At 41.2% G+C, this 17,208-nt stretch overlaps 4 protein-coding genes across 4 annotated transcripts; 3 read left to right on the top strand and 1 right to left on the bottom strand.

The window, feature by feature from the left end:
* Positions 1–507: 507 nt before the first annotated feature.
* On the top strand, positions 508–8,641 carry LOC130702607 (uncharacterized). The gene is made up of 13 exons (XM_057524285.2): positions 508–847; positions 909–1,095; positions 1,158–1,297; positions 1,369–2,015; positions 2,083–2,317; positions 2,381–2,761; positions 2,862–3,326; positions 3,947–6,376; positions 6,436–7,289; positions 7,348–7,624; positions 7,713–7,931; positions 7,998–8,109; positions 8,176–8,641. Exons 1-13 carry the CDS (start codon positions 623–625, stop codon positions 8,406–8,408), a joined length of 6,405 nt encoding a protein of 2,134 aa, XP_057380268.1. The 5' UTR covers positions 508–622; the 3' UTR covers positions 8,409–8,641.
* Positions 8,612–12,531, bottom strand: LOC130702645 (integrator complex subunit 8-like). Its single transcript, XM_057524300.2, has 12 exons — positions 12,380–12,531; positions 12,070–12,280; positions 11,785–11,997; positions 11,554–11,715; positions 10,909–11,470; positions 10,630–10,837; positions 10,428–10,561; positions 10,242–10,352; positions 10,021–10,189; positions 9,093–9,946; positions 8,852–9,034; positions 8,612–8,782 (listed from the first exon to the last, which is right to left on the bottom strand). The coding sequence occupies exons 1-12, from the start codon at positions 12,486–12,488 to the stop codon at positions 8,666–8,668; spliced, it is 3,033 nt and encodes a 1,010-aa protein (XP_057380283.1). The 5' UTR covers positions 12,489–12,531; the 3' UTR covers positions 8,612–8,665.
* A 224-nt stretch (positions 12,532–12,755) lies between these two features.
* On the top strand, positions 12,756–14,817 carry LOC130702971 (malate dehydrogenase, cytoplasmic-like). The gene is made up of 9 exons (XM_057524602.2): positions 12,756–12,929; positions 13,141–13,291; positions 13,362–13,543; positions 13,616–13,777; positions 13,846–14,025; positions 14,100–14,213; positions 14,278–14,353; positions 14,416–14,450; positions 14,520–14,817. Exons 1-9 carry the CDS (start codon positions 12,927–12,929, stop codon positions 14,616–14,618), a joined length of 1,002 nt encoding a protein of 333 aa, XP_057380585.1. The 5' UTR covers positions 12,756–12,926; the 3' UTR covers positions 14,619–14,817.
* Positions 14,818–15,869: 1,052 nt separating this feature from the next.
* LOC130702917 (uncharacterized) lies at positions 15,870–17,114 on the top strand. The gene is made up of 2 exons (XM_057524547.2): positions 15,870–16,467; positions 16,571–17,114. The coding sequence occupies exons 1-2, from the start codon at positions 16,356–16,358 to the stop codon at positions 16,978–16,980; spliced, it is 522 nt and encodes a 173-aa protein (XP_057380530.1). The 5' UTR covers positions 15,870–16,355; the 3' UTR covers positions 16,981–17,114.
* Positions 17,115–17,208: the final 94 nt, after the last annotated feature.

Genomic DNA, 17,208 nt, shown 5'->3' with positions numbered 1-17,208 from the left:
TTTCTATCCAATATAGCGATGACATTCTAGAACACAGTGCAATGGCTGCTCCGCATCACTTTTCTAGTTGAAAATGTATGTGGGTGTTGACACAACCATGAAAGCACTGAGTTTTCTAAGAAACAGTCATCACGTTCCAAATAGTGGGTTATTTTCTATATACGTTAGGCTGTATAGAACATTTCTCATAACCTGACACACGTGCTGGTGTTCATTCTGAAATTGTGCTGTTACCATCCTCTCAGATATGATGATAATTTCGAGCATCTTTTCATCTAGTATAGCAAAGAAGGTGCAGCTTGGATCGCTATCTGCGAAAGGCTTGCTTGCATTATGAGTATAAGTTTCTGTAAAATAATTTTATTTTTCTTTGGTTTTTCCAAAATAAAAAACGGTGGCCCTACAGCAAGCAAAGGAGAGATCTGGAAACGTCGTGCAGTGTGCAAGAGGAGGGGGATGGGTAGGACATTGGCCAACCAAAACATAAACTTGTTGTCAACACATTCAGTTGCTCGCGTGCAGGCACTCGGCAAGGTCGCACTTGTGAGGCTCTCTCGTGTTTTAAGCGTTCTTTTGGCCAGTTGGCCCGTAAACTTAATTATTACAAAAAAAAGAGTAAAAGATGGGGATTGCTATTCGCATCACCCTGTTTTTTGCCATTTTATATTTCGCTAGTACATTTTCTAATGCTTCCGAAGACGTAGAATTGAAGGACCCAACTCTAGTGGCCGTTTCCATCTTCGCAGCAAACACTATTTTGAAAGATGCAGAAACATACGGCATTCAGAATACATCGTCACTTCAGAAAATTATGGATGCACATATTGTCCCAGGTTCCCAGCCTTCGGTAAAAATAACCATTGTAATTACCTTAAGTCATTTTTCCTAAATTAGATTTTTCTTTCCAGCCAACACAGTATATGCTCACTATAGAGCTTGGAAATAATTGCACCAATAATGAAGAAACTTGCATTGGAGGAAGGCATATTTGTGAAGTAATTGTCCTTGATGCACCTTGGAATGAAAAGCGCATTCTTGATGAGGACAAAACAAAATGTGCTGATAGAGAACCAAATTCTCCTCCAGAATTCATAGGTAAATAGTGTGATACATTATTTTTTTGGTTTCACAGATTTCATTGACATTTGAATTTTTAGATAGTAGCACAATTGCTACATCACTACTATTGGAGGATGCAGCTACCAAAGCACTAGCTGAAAAGGCTGTGTCTCAAATGGGAGAACGTCGAGGAGGGAAACACACCTTGAAACATATTGGTCATGCGAGAAAAGTTATTGTGAGTATCACATTACATGGTAGGACATACTATAATTTTTATTTAATGAATTTTTGTAATCTATTTGGCAGATGGAAGAAACCAACAGTAGCTTGTACTATTTGACTTTGTACATATCAACAACAGATGAAAATGTGATAAATGAGGCTTGTGAAGTCACCATGGAAGAAGCACTGTCCACTTCAGAGCAGACTCTTCAATCTCTTCGATGCTTTACCACTGGAGACAATGAAGGAGCTGACAAATTCGGCATCGCACGCGTACCGGCTGAGGAATTAACCACAAGCTTGGTTCGCCACGCTGTTCTTGCCTCGTTGGCTATCATTGATGCAGAATCCGTTTCCGCGTTCCAGTTTAAAGTTATTGGCTACCTGTTAGCTGATTCCCGTGTTTCAGTAGACAGTGGAACAAGAGATCTTGATTTAAAATTAGGCTTAGTACCCACCCTCTGCATTAAACGCCCTGAAGAAGAGAATGAAGACGAAAGTAAATCTTGCACCATTGACCAAGAGCGCGATCCATCTGTTTGCTCCATTACACTCACGCAGTGGCCTTGGGTTGCTGACGGGTATCTCTTCTCCGATTTTGACTGTGAACCGACTACTTATGCGGCCATTGCAGAAGAGTTAGAGGCTTACGCGGATGAAGATGTACCGGCAGAAGAAGAGGGGGCTGAAGTGGAAGAAGTCAGTAGTAATGCAGTCCAATTGGCCAGCAGGTAAACTTATATGAAAAGTGCGAAGGCTTTGTTTAAAATTCCTAAAATAATGCAACTATTAACGTAGAAGAGAAAATGTGGAGGAAGTTGTGGAAGGAGTGACGGAGGAAGTAGGAATTCTAGGAGCTGAAGAAGAAACTTTCGTTGGACGCAGTTCACCCTGTTTGGGTTGCCCATCCAATATCGACGTTAACTCAACTGAAGTCAAAGAATTGGCGAATTTCGCGTTAAGCGCCCTTGAGAATGCTGCTAATAGCGATAAAATTCAGAGTGTTGTTCGCATCGTCAAAGCTACTAGTCAAGTATGTACTTAACACATTAAAATGCACGTTCACACTGTTACAAAAAATTCTATTTTCTTACAGGTTGTTAGTGGTAGCTTGTATGTGTTGACAATCGAACTAGTCGACACGAACTGCCTTCGAAGTGAGAACGCTGACCGCTCGAAATGCCAGCCTAATCTTGCCGAGGGAACTCGTCGCATGTGCACGGTTGGCATCTGGGATCAACCGTGGCTCAATTCTAAACAAATTCGTGAACCTCAGTGTGTTTCGCCTACCTTAACAGTCGTCAGGCGTTCTATCACAGATGAAAGTGACGTAAAGAGTGGAAGAAGTCTTACTCCAATCTCACCCGACGATGAGGAAGCAAAGGATATCGCAGCATTTGCGCTCAATCGACTTGATTCGTTCGATGATAACTCCAAAAAGCGTATTTTAGTAACAGTCGTTGAAGGAACCTCTAGTGTAAGAAGAACTTATTATTTTTTTATTATGTATAGAATTTTACCTACTGATTTCAAATTACTACTTTACAAATGACTAATTTTGTTTTAATTCTAAACAGACTGAGGGTAGATCAAAAACCTTCAAAATGAAAATTCATGTTGCCCTAGCGGATTGCCCTGAAGGAAGCAGCGCAAACAATGAAGCTTGTCTTACTAGTCTCGCAGGAAATCCCCATCACTATCTTTGCGACATTCAAGTCCTAGTTCCGTTGAGGGACAGCAGATTTGTGCAGCGTCGTTTGGTGAATTCGAGATGCTTCCCGATCAAGCCTCATGAAGCGAACAAAACCGATAAAAGTAAAGACTTTGCCGGAGTAGATTCCACTCAACATGCGCCACAGCGGAACACTGTGACTGACGAGCATGACGCAAACGACAAGACTAGCCCCTACATTAAATCCGTAGCAGACTTTGTTACAAAAACCATCAACCAGAGGAGCAACGGAAACGTCCTTAATCTAGTTCGCATTGTTCGAGCTGACACACAACTAGTAGCCGGCAAGAAAGTCACTTTGGACGTTGAGGTTGGAAAACCAGTTTAACAGCATATATATATAAAGTATACCTCTGTCTACGTGTCCATTCCCTTGCCTCCGTCCCTCTCTTTCTCTTTCCTTTTTTTTTTCGTTTTGACAATCACATGACAAATTCTTTGAAAGAAAAATTGTATTATATTTGAACGCTGACGCTGGACGACTTGACTGACAACCTTTTACCTTATTGTTGTTACACTGGGTTTATGATAGAGCATTTCCATGGAGCATGCTGTTTGTTTTTAAAAAGCAAACGACCAAGAGTTTCTAGATGCATTTACTCTTTTCTGACTCTCTTTCGGCTGTTGAACAATACGGAAACGAACAAATTAAATCTTTCCTCGTTATTGTAGCTAACTCTTGGTCTATAATTCATACTTCAAATTTTTTTCCTACCTTTTTTATTGGCCCACTGTAAAAGAATAAACAACACTAAACATAACGACTTCGACGAACATGACACACTCTAACCCGACGTGCGACCCCAATTCCATAGTTTACACTGCAATGCTTGCATTGCGTGATTAGTAATGACATCCAAAATGAACTTTAGTACCAAAATTGACCAACATATCAACGTAACCTCGTGTCTCATTTTTCGGGGTATCTAGGTCGGCTTCACCAACTGCACGAAAGCCGACGGCGCTGGAGCCAACTGCCATCTAGACAATTCTCAGACGAACGTGGTTTGTCGCGTTACTGTTTGGGATAGAGTCTGGCTTAACGACCGCCGAGTTACCAACATGACGTGCGACTCGCTATCTCTCTCTTCTGCGAATCAAGACGATGCAATTTCCGTTGCCTCAGAAATGCCGGCTCCCGTGGATAGCCTGGGTTCATCATCTCCGTCGGCCATCGTTGGAGGCCATGGCCAGGCCGATACCATGTCAACCGAAATTGAAGCGTATGCTGACTTTGCCTTAGCTGTTATCGAAGAGCAATCGAATGCAGGCGAAAAACTGAAAGTGGCCAAGATTCTCGCCTCATCGGTACAGATTGTCCAAGGGAAAAATGTTCGATTGTCACTTGAAATTGCCTCTACCAACTGCAAGAAAGATCAAGCAAGCGGAGACAATTGCATAGTTGACGAAAGCAAAGATTTTCAAGTTTGCAACATTCAAATCTGGGACCGGGCTTGGCTACAAGAAAAGCAGGTGACTGACCTGAATTGTCAGTCTAAGAAACCTAAGCATAGAAATCCCAAAAGCGAAGATTTTGATGAGAGCCCATTTGTCGGATATGCTCCACGTACGTTTCGACTCGGTGGCGATGTGAAATTGCCCAAAAAAGTTCCACGTTTGGGGGGAAGGAATACCCAACAAAATTTACCGTTGCTAGGTGGATACTCCCCGGTAGATCCAGCTGATGCCACTATTGTAGAAATAGCAAACTTTGCAACAACCGTTGCTAGCAATTCTCTGAATGCCGAATCCACAAACTCCGCACCGTATACTTTGGCCAAAATTCATTCAGCGAAAAAGCAAGTTGTTGCCGGCATCAACTATAAACTGGAACTGGAATTTACTCGACATAATGAATCGCTCTTTTGCAGAGTTGTTGTCTTAGAGCAGAGCTGGTTGTCGTTACGAGAACTAACTAATATGACCTGCTTTCCACAAGGATTTCCCCCAAGCCAACGAAAAGCCAAAAACGCTCTCGGGGCCTACAGACCTGCGGCTGTGCATGACACAGCCGTCAAAGACGCTGCAACGTTCGCCGTGTCTGCCATGTCGGAAGCCTCACCGAACGCTCCGTTCTCGCTCATGAAAATCAAAAACGCAGCAAGACAAATTGAGAGCAAACAAGTTAATTACAAACTTACATTGTTACTCTTGAAAGACAAAGCTACAGTCATCTGCAATGCAATTGTGGCCGAAAAATCATCAAGCCAATTGGTCAGCTCATCGTGTCGTGATAGCAAAAAGCGTCGTGGTCTCGAAGGAGGTTACAAACCAGCCGATGTCAACGACGTGACCATCAGAGAGATGGCCGACTTTGCTACATTGGCAATCAGCAAATCTACCAACGCTGGAGCTCTTTCTGTTGTAAACATTACTTCAGCTGAAACTCAAGTAGTTTCAGGGAAAAACTATAAAATAACTCTGCAAGCTCAAGGTGATGCTGGACTTCAAACCTGCTCCGTAGTAGTTTATGACCAAAGCTGGACGAAAACACGAAAACTAACATCTTTTACGTGTGAGGATTTGACGAAGAGTCGCGTTAGTCGTCAATTGCAAATCCGGCCCCGGCGCCCAGGACCCGCTCGCCCTATACCTATCCGACCAAATAATTCCGAACTTTCGATCCAACCACCGTCACACTGCGTCGGTGGATATTGCCCCATCGATAAAAACGAAAAAGCTGTGAAAGACATGGCAAACTTTGCTACATTTGCATTGAGTCGTTCGATGAATTCTGTACCTCTACAGTTCGTCCAAGTTATATCCGCTGAGCGGCAAGTAGTTGCGGGATTTAATTATCGCCTTGGCTTGGAATTCAGCGAGCCTAGAGGAAACGTCTTTTGCAAAGTAGTTGTTTTCGATCAAGCTTGGACGTCTACACGTGAACTTAGTCAGATGCAATGCGAATTGGTACCGATTCAACCTTCAGCTATGCCAGGCGTTAAGACCGAAGCAGCAGCCGAAACTGACGAATCTGCGATTGAAAAAACAGGGGATTCAACCGCAACTAGTGTACCTGGAGCCTACGTCAGTATTAATCCCTCGGATAACGAAGTAGCGGAACTAGCTACATTTGCCGCTACGATGTTAAGCCACGCAAGACAAGGAGACGACCTGACTCTAGTAAAAGTCTTGTCTGCATCAAAGCAGGTTGTGGAGGGGTCAAATTACCAATTAGGTCTCCAGCTGACAAGCATTAGTGGCATCAGTTTACGGTGTGACGTTGTCGTTTATTATAATGCAAACGCTCGTCATTTAACGTATTCTAGTTGTGGACCTTTGAATCGCCGTAAGCGTTCTTCCGATCAAATAACCGGAGGTGTTATTCCAATGGATATCAACAGCAAGAAAACCAAAGAGGTAATTTCATCAATTCCCAGTAATAATAGATAAAAATTACAATTGATTTTTTATTTTAGTTGACGGACTTTGCCGTGTCGGCCATTTCTATTCGCTCCAATGAACCCAATGCCCCAAGTAACGTTCGAGTATTGAAAGCCACTAAACAAGTTGTCGCGGGAATGATGTACACCCTCGAGCTTGAATTGAGGTTTACCGATTGCCAACAGAATAATGAATCGTGTGTTCGTCGTCAGAAATGCAGTGCTTCCATTTGGGAACAACCTTGGTTGGGGAAACGAGAAGTCACGAAGTTAACGTGCAATGACCTGAACACGGAGACGGTGCCTGCTTTACAATCATCTCTTCCACGTCGCCACTTGGTGGGTGGAATCAAACCGGCTGATCCTTCTTCAGAAGAAATTAAAGCCCACGCTTCGTTTGCTCTTACAGCCATTCAGGCTCAATCAAATGCGAGAAACTTGTTGAACATTGTGCGCATAAGAAATGCTGGTACACAAACTGTTTCAGGGAAGAAGATTTATCTGACGATTGAGGTTGGACAAACGAAATGTCCACTATCTTCCAACCAAAGCGACCGGGAGTGCCCACTAGATCGTTCTGCCGAACGTCAGCTTTGCAAAGTCGAAATATGGACACAGCCATGGCTGAATGAGCGCCAAATAACAAATCTCAAATGTGCCCTATTGGGAACTACTAAAAAACAATGCACATCGAAGACGTGCAAGCGATCCCGTCGATCGACCGAAAATGTCCTCAACTCGCACGGACATCACCACCATCATCATCATTCTAAAAACCTAAAGAAAACACGGAAATTAAAGCATATGACAGCTTTCCGCAGTTACGCCAAGGAATTTAACAAAATTTATAAAACATGGGAAGAATTTGAACATCGTTACAAAATCTATCGGTACCATTCTCAATTTGTTCTCCTATTAAATCTTTCTTAATATTTAATTGAAACCTAGGGCTAACCAAGAAAAAATTCAGCTACTTAATCGATATGAGATGGGAACGGCAGTGTATGGAGACACACCTTTCTCAGACTGGAGCGCAGCCGAATATAAAGCCCATTTGGCCGGTTTTAGACCAATCCTTCGACAGTCACATGCTCGCCTTCCTCAAGCCGCTATTCCTAAAATAGATCTTCCGGATGAATTTGATTGGCGGAATCATAGTGTAGTAACTCCTGTGAAGGATCAAGGATCTTGCGGCTCTTGCTGGGCCTTCTCTGTTACAGGAAACGTTAGTCTACTCTTATTTATCGTTTTTATTTTTTTATGTAGTTACAAATTTTTATTTAATCACAATAGTAACGTGCCTTTGTCTGTAGGTTGAAGGTGTTTATGCTGTTCGGAACGGAGAACTTCTTTCTCTGAGCGAGCAAGAGCTGGTTGACTGTGACAAACTTGACAGTGGCTGTAACGGAGGGTTACCAGAAAATGCTTACAAAGCTATCAAGGAAATCGGTGGATTGGAATCTGAATCGGATTATCCATACAACGGCCACCAAAACAAGTGTAAATTTGAGGCCAACATCACTCGAGTGCAGGTTTACAGAAACTTCCATACAAATGTAGTGTACAAATCTCCTAACAGATTCGCTCCTCGTTCCCAGGTCACCGGGGGTGTAGAAATATCAACTAACGAGACCGAAATGGCCCAGTGGCTTGTTCAGAACGGACCCATTTCGATTGGTATTAATGCCAACGCAATGCAGTACTATCGAGGTATTACAGCAAGAACATTTCTGTTAAGCTGAGCAACTTTAATGTAACCAAATTTTATGTTTTTAGGAGGTGTTAGCCATCCCTGGAAACCGTTATGTAGACCCGGAAGCCTTGACCATGGCGTGTTGATTGTTGGCTACGGAGTCGCAAATTATCCAAAATTCAACAAAACACTACCTTACTGGATTGTGAAGAACAGCTGGGGCACAAAATGGGGTGAACAGGGATACTATCGAGTCTTCCGAGGTGATGGTACGTGTGGATTGAATAAGATGTGCACCTCTGCCACTCTGGACTGAGTAGCTTGAATGATATTCTTTCCCGCTAGTTCATCGTTCGATATCTTACTCAACCTATTTTATTCTCTTGTATCCTTTTTAATTTAAAATTTGCTCGGGAATGGGCAAGTGCTGAAGGCATATTGAAACACGTGATTGACGTTCGGGGTCAAGGACGTTGAATATTTCATATTAGAAGACTATGTATGTGTTCGAACCAGATATAATCTCAATAAATTGAACGTGTAATCGTCTCCGAGATCATCTTCCGCAAATATTTAGAGATACTGTTTTGCTAGACAGCGTAAAAACTGCGCCTTTCTCTGAGCCGCTGCTTCACGAAGAATTTCTTCGTTGTTGTTGGCGTTGAGTTCAAGCATACCGATGGCTTTCAACTAAATAGTAAAATACATAATTAATATTGACAGTGCGGTACGTTCAAAAACTATTCAAGAGCTCGTTACTGCCGCCGTTTTCCTCTGCGTTTCGCCTCTCTTATGGTGTAATTGAATAATGAATTCTAGTAGAGTGACATCCCAAATAAATGGGTACAGGGAGTCCATAGCGTCGTTACAACCTCGTTCTTGCAAGCAACGAAAAGCGGTCGCATAATCAATTTCTTCTAATAACTGACAAAGAAGTGCTGACTGGAGAATAAAAGAACATGTTAGCATTAGCATCCCGTATAATGAAAGTGTAAAATACCTGTGTGAAGCAAGAAGCCGAATGCGAGCATTTGATCATTCTGCGAACCGTTGCCTCATCCAGTACCTGTTTTGGAACGACTTGGTGAAAATAATCGCTTGCAAGCGAAGCAGCCGTCATGAAACAGCTCATTGCAGCCGAATGAAATCCTTGGGCAAAATGAAGATCACCCTGTAGCTTTAGCCAGTCGGTATTCAGTGGGTATAAAGAAAGAGCTCTTTCCAGTAACTGGCTAAGGAGTTCACCGATGCCTGGTAGGTGGTAACTGTTGGCGTTGCTGAGCACAGCTGGCCAAAGTGATGACAAATCTGCATTGATCTCTAGGTTAGCCTCGTCCTGGACGACGTTGTGCAAGCGTACGAAGAGGGAAAGAGTGATGTTTAGCGATTGCGGCTCGTACAAAAGTTGGCAAAATTTGGATAGAGCTGCTCGATTGACGAGTGGTACGTTAGCATTTGGAGAGTCCCGAGCTGAACTTCCGCCTTGTTGTAGGGCTCCTGCGGCCGTGCGTTTTAAAGCAGAACCTCCTCCTTGAGGAACCATTGGCCCACTGTTAGCTGAGGTTGGATTGAAGGCTGGTATGATCAAATCCCATAAAGACTTTGCATTTTTACGGGTGGGACGTTCACGGTCACGCTGCAAATCGTAGCAAACAGCTGCTAAACTTGATGCCAGTTCGACATTAAGATTTAAATTCCAGCGAACATCTAGTCCCAATAGAAATTCCCATTCACACGCTGCAAGCAACAGTGCTACGCAATAGTCAACTACTTCGGAGCGTGGGAATATAGTTTCGCCTCGTTGCAAAGCGCCCAGGCATCCACGGCATTGGGTAGTAAGTTCCCCAAAACGACCTATGTTAAAAAATCCAATGCGATTTTTAAATCACCTTGTTTTGTTTTGAACTTGACATATCTTATCACTCAACTGGAATTGCTGGAAACTGGCCATTTATGAAGAAATTGCAGTACATCCACTAAAAGTATTTCCCATTCGATAAGTTTAAATAGTTTGCTACCGGCTTGCGTATTTGCCAACTGCTTCGCTCGCCCGCGTTCCTCTACTGCTTTAAGCATTTCCACGGCACCGGAAAAGTCCTGTTAACAAAGTTATTAGGCGACCTTACTAGCGACTTCTCTAAACTTTTACTTGTAAACTAAGAAGTTCCCGATATTTGGCTAGGAGAATATAGGACCAATCTTGAAGCATCCCTTTAGGTAAGTTCATGACGGCACTTTGAAAGGGTATCGGTATCTCCCACTAAAATACAAAAACAACAAGTTAATAGCCAATGTTAATCATTTTCCTTAACTACGTACAAAGAGTAAAATATACTTTTTTGTATAGAGTCCATAGTGGCCGATTCGGCCAACCGTGAGATAATCTGTCCAACAAAGTTTGGATCTCTGAGGTACGATAGGATTCAATCAGCTGTTGAATGAGTTCACCGCATTCAATTTGAGGTAGCACTATTGTTTCAAATAATCGAATTATTTAAAATAGCAATCGAGAGTTTTTAACCAAGCAATATGTTTACATGAATGCGGAAAATCGTGGTTGAATGGCAAATGCTCTAGCGCAGGTTCTATTTTAGCCAATTCTCCCTGCATAATTTCTTTTAGCAAGCTATTAGACAACAGGGAATTCTTGATTTTATCTCCGCCCGTCGTGACAATCTTCGAAAGAAGTCCTTTCATCTTATTCGCATCTTGTTTATTACCCAACCGATGAACTTGTTCCAATTCCTTGAACACAATCACCAGGCAAAACGTAAAAAAAAATAATATTCATTAGCTAAATGTTTAAACTAAGTTACCGATATCAAAAACTGATGTCCAGATCCTTCTTCATCTGCCAGTAGTTTGAAATATGTTCCAGGTATATGATAATCCGCCAGTGCCCTACGCACTACATTCAAAGTTTGAACCTTGAAAACAAGATCTTTTGCGATTGTAAACTTGCCACTTGCAGCGGCACTTAACAAATCTAATTCGGCCATCTCCCTGTAGTGGATGGGAACCTCTCGACAAATATTGTCTTCTTGTAAGACAGTTAAGAATCCAACGTAATGATTCTTAATAGATTCGTTCATTTTTTCGGTTAACGATTTTTCGTCGTTAACACCTTGTATCTGACAAGCTGAGAGAAAACCCTTCAAATAAGGAGCTGATATAGTGCAGTATTCCATTTTCCGTGACTGACAATCTGCGAACAATCTTCCGACAACTTGCAGGTGACGTTTAGCTACTGCATACTGGTTTGCAAACATAAACCACACAGCCAAATCGTAACGCAACTGGAGCTCAAACTCTTCGATCGAAATGCTGTAGCCCTCTTGCCATCTATGTTCACTCACACTTGTCGAATTTTCTGTTAAACTAAAAACAATTTGACGAATCAGGTTGTATAAATAGATGGATTAAAAACGCACGTTATATCTCTAACTAAGCGGTGCTATTACCTTACGAAGGTGCTAATGGTAGGCATGATCATTTTTTTCCCATTTAGTTCCTTGAGGATGTTCTCTAAAATGAGTACAGAGTCAATGGCTTGTAGTTTCAGAGAATTCAGCATAGCCTCAGTGATGTGAGGTGGAACAAAAGTTGGGCCCTGTCCACCTGGCCTATGACGAAAAACCATAAGCAACAATGTGATGAAAACCAAAATACTAAAGGCCTTGTATACAACTCACATTGGAATGTGTAAAACTTTACTGGGTTTTGTAATTATCTGGATTGATTTAAGTGCCCACAATACCCATCGATGGTATGTGGATACAGCAAATATTGTGTGAGGGCTGGCTTCTCTGAAATCCAGAGAAATGTGTGATTTTATATCAACTTTTCCATTCTCTGAGAAGAAGAGCAGATCTTGATACAGCAATTGCTGTAATGTCAAGGGAACACTAACAAAAAGTGATTATTAATATTTTTTCCCCAAGCTTTTCGAATATACTGTAACAAAGAAAAACTCATACCGATTCTCTAGCAACTGAAAGTTCCATTTTAAATGAGCTGCACATTTTAGTGCTAAGATTTTTAAAGCCAAACTTTTTCTTGTTTTTGGTTCACTTCCATTAGAAGTTTCTGTACCTTCAACATCAATTACTTTGCTGCTATTCTTTTCTGAAACATTCAAGCTGTGTGAATTCACCAAGAACTCAATGATTAATTCAGTTGCCTGAGAATCTGCCCAACAGAATGATTTAATGTTTTACTTTTGCATTTCTTTACACAAGAAAATTTTTGTATTCTACTGTAAACTAAACGGTTGTGAGAGGAAAATACCTGAATTTTCTCGCGAAAGTTGTTTCTCCAACAAAGATGAATCTAACAGATATTCAAACCATAAAATAGTACCACTTTGCTCTGCAACAGGTTTTGGTCCAGTATCCATATTCTAACCCTGAAAGCTTTTTAGTAACACTAACAGTACGTACTTCCGAAAATCAGTTATAGTTAACTTTTTCAAAAATTTGAATCCTACCGAAAGTCTACAAAATTCACGTCAACAAACACCTGAATTTTGAAAATTTGACTTAATGTCAAGCAGACGACGAACAGAAAAAAGCACAAGCAGTTTCCGATAATTACGGGTTTCAGAATGTGAATGTCTAACTCGCCGTCTGATGGCACTGTGTATAGTGCAGGGGTCTAGGGGTTTCCGCAACCGCACGTACACATTCCAGTTCGCCACCTGCTTTGTGGTATTATCGGCCTTAACTTATATGAGAGTTGGCTAGACTTCTGCGCTCTGCCAAGAATTCTCGGAGCTCTATTCGCGATTGAGATTCACTTTACGTTCAACCTTCACGTCGAAAAGTACTTATCCGCCATGGTAACAGCGTTTCCTCGACTTTGCATGTTAACTATTTTCAAACGTTTAGCTACGCTAATAATAAGTGAAATTTTGAACTAAATTTAACGTCGTAGTTCGTATAAGTAAACTCAAGGTGTATCGCCGGTTTGGCATAGGTTCAGATAGCGTTCATACACCAGTTTAAAAGTTTGCGTTCGCTGCAATACTGTAATTGGTTTTGTAAATTTAGGCTGAACCAATTCGCGTTGTTGTAACTGGAGCCGCTGGTCAAATTGCTTATTCGCTGCTCTACCAACTAGCAAAAGGAGATGTCTTTGGTGATCAACAACCTCTGTCTCTTCATCTTCTTGATATTGAGCCCATGATGGGAGTCCTAAATGGTTTGTGTATAACTAAATGACTTTTTCATAACCAAAAACAAAAAACTAAACAAATCATCCTTAAATCTAGGAGTTGTTATGGAACTTCAAGACTGTGCTCTGCCTCTCCTTCGTGAAGTTATCCCAACAGCTGATCCTGCAGTAGCTTTCAAGGATGTAGATGCTGCATTCTTGGTTGGTGCTATGCCAAGAAAGGAAGGAATGGAGCGCAAGGACTTGTTGGCTGCCAATGTCAAGATCTTCAAAGCTCAGGTAAGTTTCCTATCTAATAATTACCTATAGTAATTACCTAATAGTTAATTAATTAATTTCTTTGGATGTTAGGGTCAGGCCATTGATCAGCATGCCAAGAAAACTGTTAAAGTATTGGTTGTTGGTAATCCTGCTAATACCAATGCATTGATTTGCTCAAAATATGCGCCATCCATCCCACCAGCTAACTTTAGCGCCATGACAAGACTCGATCAAAATCGCGCACAAGCTCAGGTAATAGAAATGTCAAAGAATGTTTAGAGTGACTTCTTCTAAAGCATAATGTTCAATATGTTTACTAGATTGCTAACCGTTTAGGAGTTCCGGTTAACAATGTTAGCAAAATCACGATCTGGGGAAACCATTCCTCCACTCAGTTTCCAGATGTAGCGAACGCCACAGTCATCACTGCAAATGGCGAAACAAAATCTGTCAACGATGCGATCAATGATCAAGCTTGGTTGACTGGAGACTTCATATCAGTGAGCAATTGTTTCTCTTTTAACTTCGAGAAGCTTTTTGACTCAGCAATATGTGCCCTTGAATGCTCTAATAGACGGTCCAAAAGCGTGGTGCTGCAGTTATAGCAGCTCGTAAACTTTCCTCTGCCATGTCTGCTGCCAAGGCTGCAGCTGACCATATGAAGGATTGGTGGAATGGAACTCCAGCGGTAACCTTGTTTCAATAGCAGTGCTGCCTCTCCATACTTAAAGTGCCGTTTTTCCTATATTTAGGAATCTTGGGTGTCGATGGCAGTTTTCTCTGATGGATCGTATAATACTCCAGTTGGAGTTATGTATTCGTTTCCAGGTATAGAATTTAAAAAAATAACCAGTAATAATTTTTTTGGCTAATATAACTATCGTTAATAGTTCGTTGTAGCAAAGGCCAGTGGGAAATCGTTCAGGTAAATTCATAATCCATAAATAATTGATGAATCTTCTCAGTATTTGATATAATATTTATCAAATTACAGGGACTTACGATCGACGAATTCGCTCGAGGAAAATTGGATGTGACGAGCAAAGAGCTCATTGAGGAACGCGAAGAAGCTTTGGCTGTTTGTCAAGATTGACTAGACGTGGAAAAGCCGTCAGAGGCGTCCCAGTTGGCTCGTCTTTGATCGCTCCCAATAGGTTTAGTGAGGAGCTTCCGAAACTCGATGTGATTAAATAGCGATTCACGGAAAAGAAAACAGTAATCGTAGCAGTCTTGTTTTATTCATTCAAATATCTATCTTCGTTTCTGGTATAATACATGTGGCTAGTGGTTAATTCTTCTGGTTCTGTTTTATTAGTAAAGAGGAAAATGGCATTTGCTCAAATTAAATAAAATAGCAAGCAAAATATGGTGTTGGGAAATCCAGATGCAGTGCCGTACAAAATCATTTACGGTCGTACACGATGCTAGAGGATGGATTTAATAGTTCCGTCTTGTGGAGAGAGACGAGTATGGTAGTGGAATTAAGCTAAAATAAGTTGTTCGGGATCTCGCAATCTTGCGTTGTACTAAATGGGAATAATTACGGATCTGTTATAAAAAATCAAACACGCCTGGAAGAAATTTTTTTGGAACCATAATTTATTTTCAAGTTAAGGCAATTAAGATTTAAGATATTTATCTGTTTTTAAAGCAATTATGAAGAGGGGGGGGGGCAATTTGGGCAGACAATTTACTTGGATTTAAGGGCATACAAGGTCGACTGCGTGCCTTGCATGACCTTCGGTTACGTAAGACCAGTGGGATCTTAGGGCAATGCCTTTTCCCGTCTTCTACCCCCATTTTTAGTTGCTTAGGGCGCAGACGAAATAAACCCTTAGATGTTTCACGCCCTCAGCGGATGTTACAGTAAAATTATATCATACCACGTGGACCGAGAAATTTTGAAAGCGTCTCGGCAGACTCCGATCCAGACCGAACCAGCTAATGACCATCCGCCTGATGTTGATCATTTGTACGTACAAGGTCTTTTGCGCCTTTTCATTAAAAAAACCATGAAAATTTTCTTAGAAAATGTGGAAATGAAGATGGCAAATGGTATAGTAAAATACTGATACAAGCGGCGCTACAGGCGAACTAGGGAAGGTTAAAATTTTGAATTATCGCCCTTACTTGGACGTTTGCCAATAATATATAAATATATATTGCGCACGTCACATCTCCGACCTCGCACAACCCAAGGATTGGAAACATGGATAAGGTCGAACGCCTAATTGAACTTTTAAGTACTACTATATCCTTGAACTTGCAACCAGGACAATTATTCTGGTGAGACATTTTTCTATAAAGCCTGTCGTCAAGTCATTTGCACAATCAGTTCCTCACAATTTTGTCGAGTAGAAGGTTGTATTCTGCCATTCTTCGTTGTACTGATAGTTAATAAGCGCACTCATTCCACAGTGAACATTTAAGGATAACCTGGCGCTTCTGTTTTTTGGCATGGTTGTCTGTTTCTTGCACGCAAGTAATAAAACTACCTGATCGGTGACGCTTTATTTTGCAAAGGAAAAAGCAAGACCTTCAGTTATATGTCCATCGTTACGTAGCCAAAGATAACGATAAGGGCGTCGAGTACTGGGAGGTTATATCCTTAAATTTCGTAGAGTTTCCTGTTGTTTTATTTGTACTGATAAAAACATACGGTGTAGTGTACCCATCGAATGTGCAGTGTCCGGATTTGCAACCGCAGTAATAGATTTACAGTTCTTTCTGTATCTGAAGAACAACATCACAACTCGTATCACATCGCATACGGTCGCTATCCTTCCTGAAAATTTTGTTTTTATTCGAAAGGACTCTCTACCTTAATAAAATGCAATCGTGTATCAGTTCTGCTAATATGCGTGCCAATTCAGGGCCAATTTTACTGGAACAAGATTGCAACGGGGATAATGGAGCCGTTCTTAAGCAGTTACTGCTCACAGGTAATTATTGCTTTGTTTCACCGCTGTTCACTTCACCGGTGAAAAGTTCACTAGCTCTTTGATGAAACAAAATCTGAAGTTTATTTCATAAAATATGTAATAGGTAAGGGAGATGTACGGATAGATTACTCGAAAAGAAAAGGCTTCTACCCGATTTCACTGGCTAACAAACCATCTTCTTCAATCCAATCATCAGCCAATCAGTTGTGCATCCCTTTGATGAAGTCTAAACAATCACGAGAATTTAGTCTGCAACGAGAATCGGGTGTTCATGCTGCACATCCAAGTCATCATATCTGGATGAGAGAGGCAGAGCGCTGGAGCCCTCCTGTCCTTACTGCTCCATTAGACGGAAGCGCATATTCACCCCCGTCAACTCCTGTCGCGCACATTGAGCCCTACGTTGAGCCTCAAGTGATGTACAATCCTTATTTCTTATGGCAGCTATATTCTTATAAACAATCTTGCAATAACAACTACTATTCTTTATCTCAGTATCAGCAAATTTGTTAACTCAGGCAACTGATGTCTTAACTATTAAAGTTTATTAAAAAAACATGTATTGATAATATTCCAAATCAAATTACATGTAAGTATGTTGCTTTGATAACATCCATTAGGAATTACACTTGTAATCTTTCTACTATATTTACTGTTGATATTTACGTTTCTATATCGGTAGAAAAAGTTTTTTCTATGTTTCGTATTTCAGAATCATATTACTAGAATTTGCGATATCTT

The sequence above is a fragment of the Daphnia carinata genome, chromosome 10 (genome assembly GCF_022539665.2).
Source record: "Daphnia carinata strain CSIRO-1 chromosome 10, CSIRO_AGI_Dcar_HiC_V3, whole genome shotgun sequence".
Lineage (NCBI taxonomy): Eukaryota > Metazoa > Arthropoda > Branchiopoda > Diplostraca > Daphniidae > Daphnia > Daphnia carinata.
Note: the sequence above shows the minus strand (reverse complement) of the source record. Positions and strands in the feature narration are given on the sequence as shown.

Bases quoted from the DNA above. Each gene is read 5' to 3' on its own strand.
- LOC130702607 (XM_057524285.2), top strand. From the start codon at position 623: ATGGGGATTGCTATTCGCATCACCCTGTTTTTTGCCATTTTATATTTC. The intron at 7,932-7,997 runs GTTTACAGAAAC...CCTCGTTCCCAG, and splicing joins CCAACATCACTCGAGTGCAG to GTCACCGGGGGTGTAGAAAT. The intron at 8,110-8,175 runs GTATTACAGCAA...TTATGTTTTTAG, and splicing joins CGCAATGCAGTACTATCGAG to GAGGTGTTAGCCATCCCTGG.
- LOC130702645 (XM_057524300.2), bottom strand. From the start codon at position 12,488: ATGGATACTGGACCAAAACCTGTTGCAGAGCAAAGTGGTACTATTTTA. The intron at 12,281-12,379 runs GTATTTTCCTCT...TCTGTTGGGCAG, and splicing joins ACTTTCGCGAGAAAATTCAG to ATTCTCAGGCAACTGAATTA. The intron at 10,353-10,427 runs GTATATTTTACT...TTTGTATTTTAG, and splicing joins TATGGACTCTATACAAAAAA to TGGGAGATACCGATACCCTT.
- LOC130702971 (XM_057524602.2), top strand. The intron at 13,544-13,615 runs GTAAGTTTCCTA...TTTGGATGTTAG, and splicing joins TCAAGATCTTCAAAGCTCAG to GGTCAGGCCATTGATCAGCA. The intron at 13,778-13,845 runs GTAATAGAAATG...TATGTTTACTAG, and splicing joins AAAATCGCGCACAAGCTCAG to ATTGCTAACCGTTTAGGAGT.
- LOC130702917 (XM_057524547.2), top strand. From the start codon at position 16,356: ATGCAATCGTGTATCAGTTCTGCTAATATGCGTGCCAATTCAGGGCCA. The intron at 16,468-16,570 runs GTAATTATTGCT...AATATGTAATAG, and splicing joins TAAGCAGTTACTGCTCACAG to GTAAGGGAGATGTACGGATA.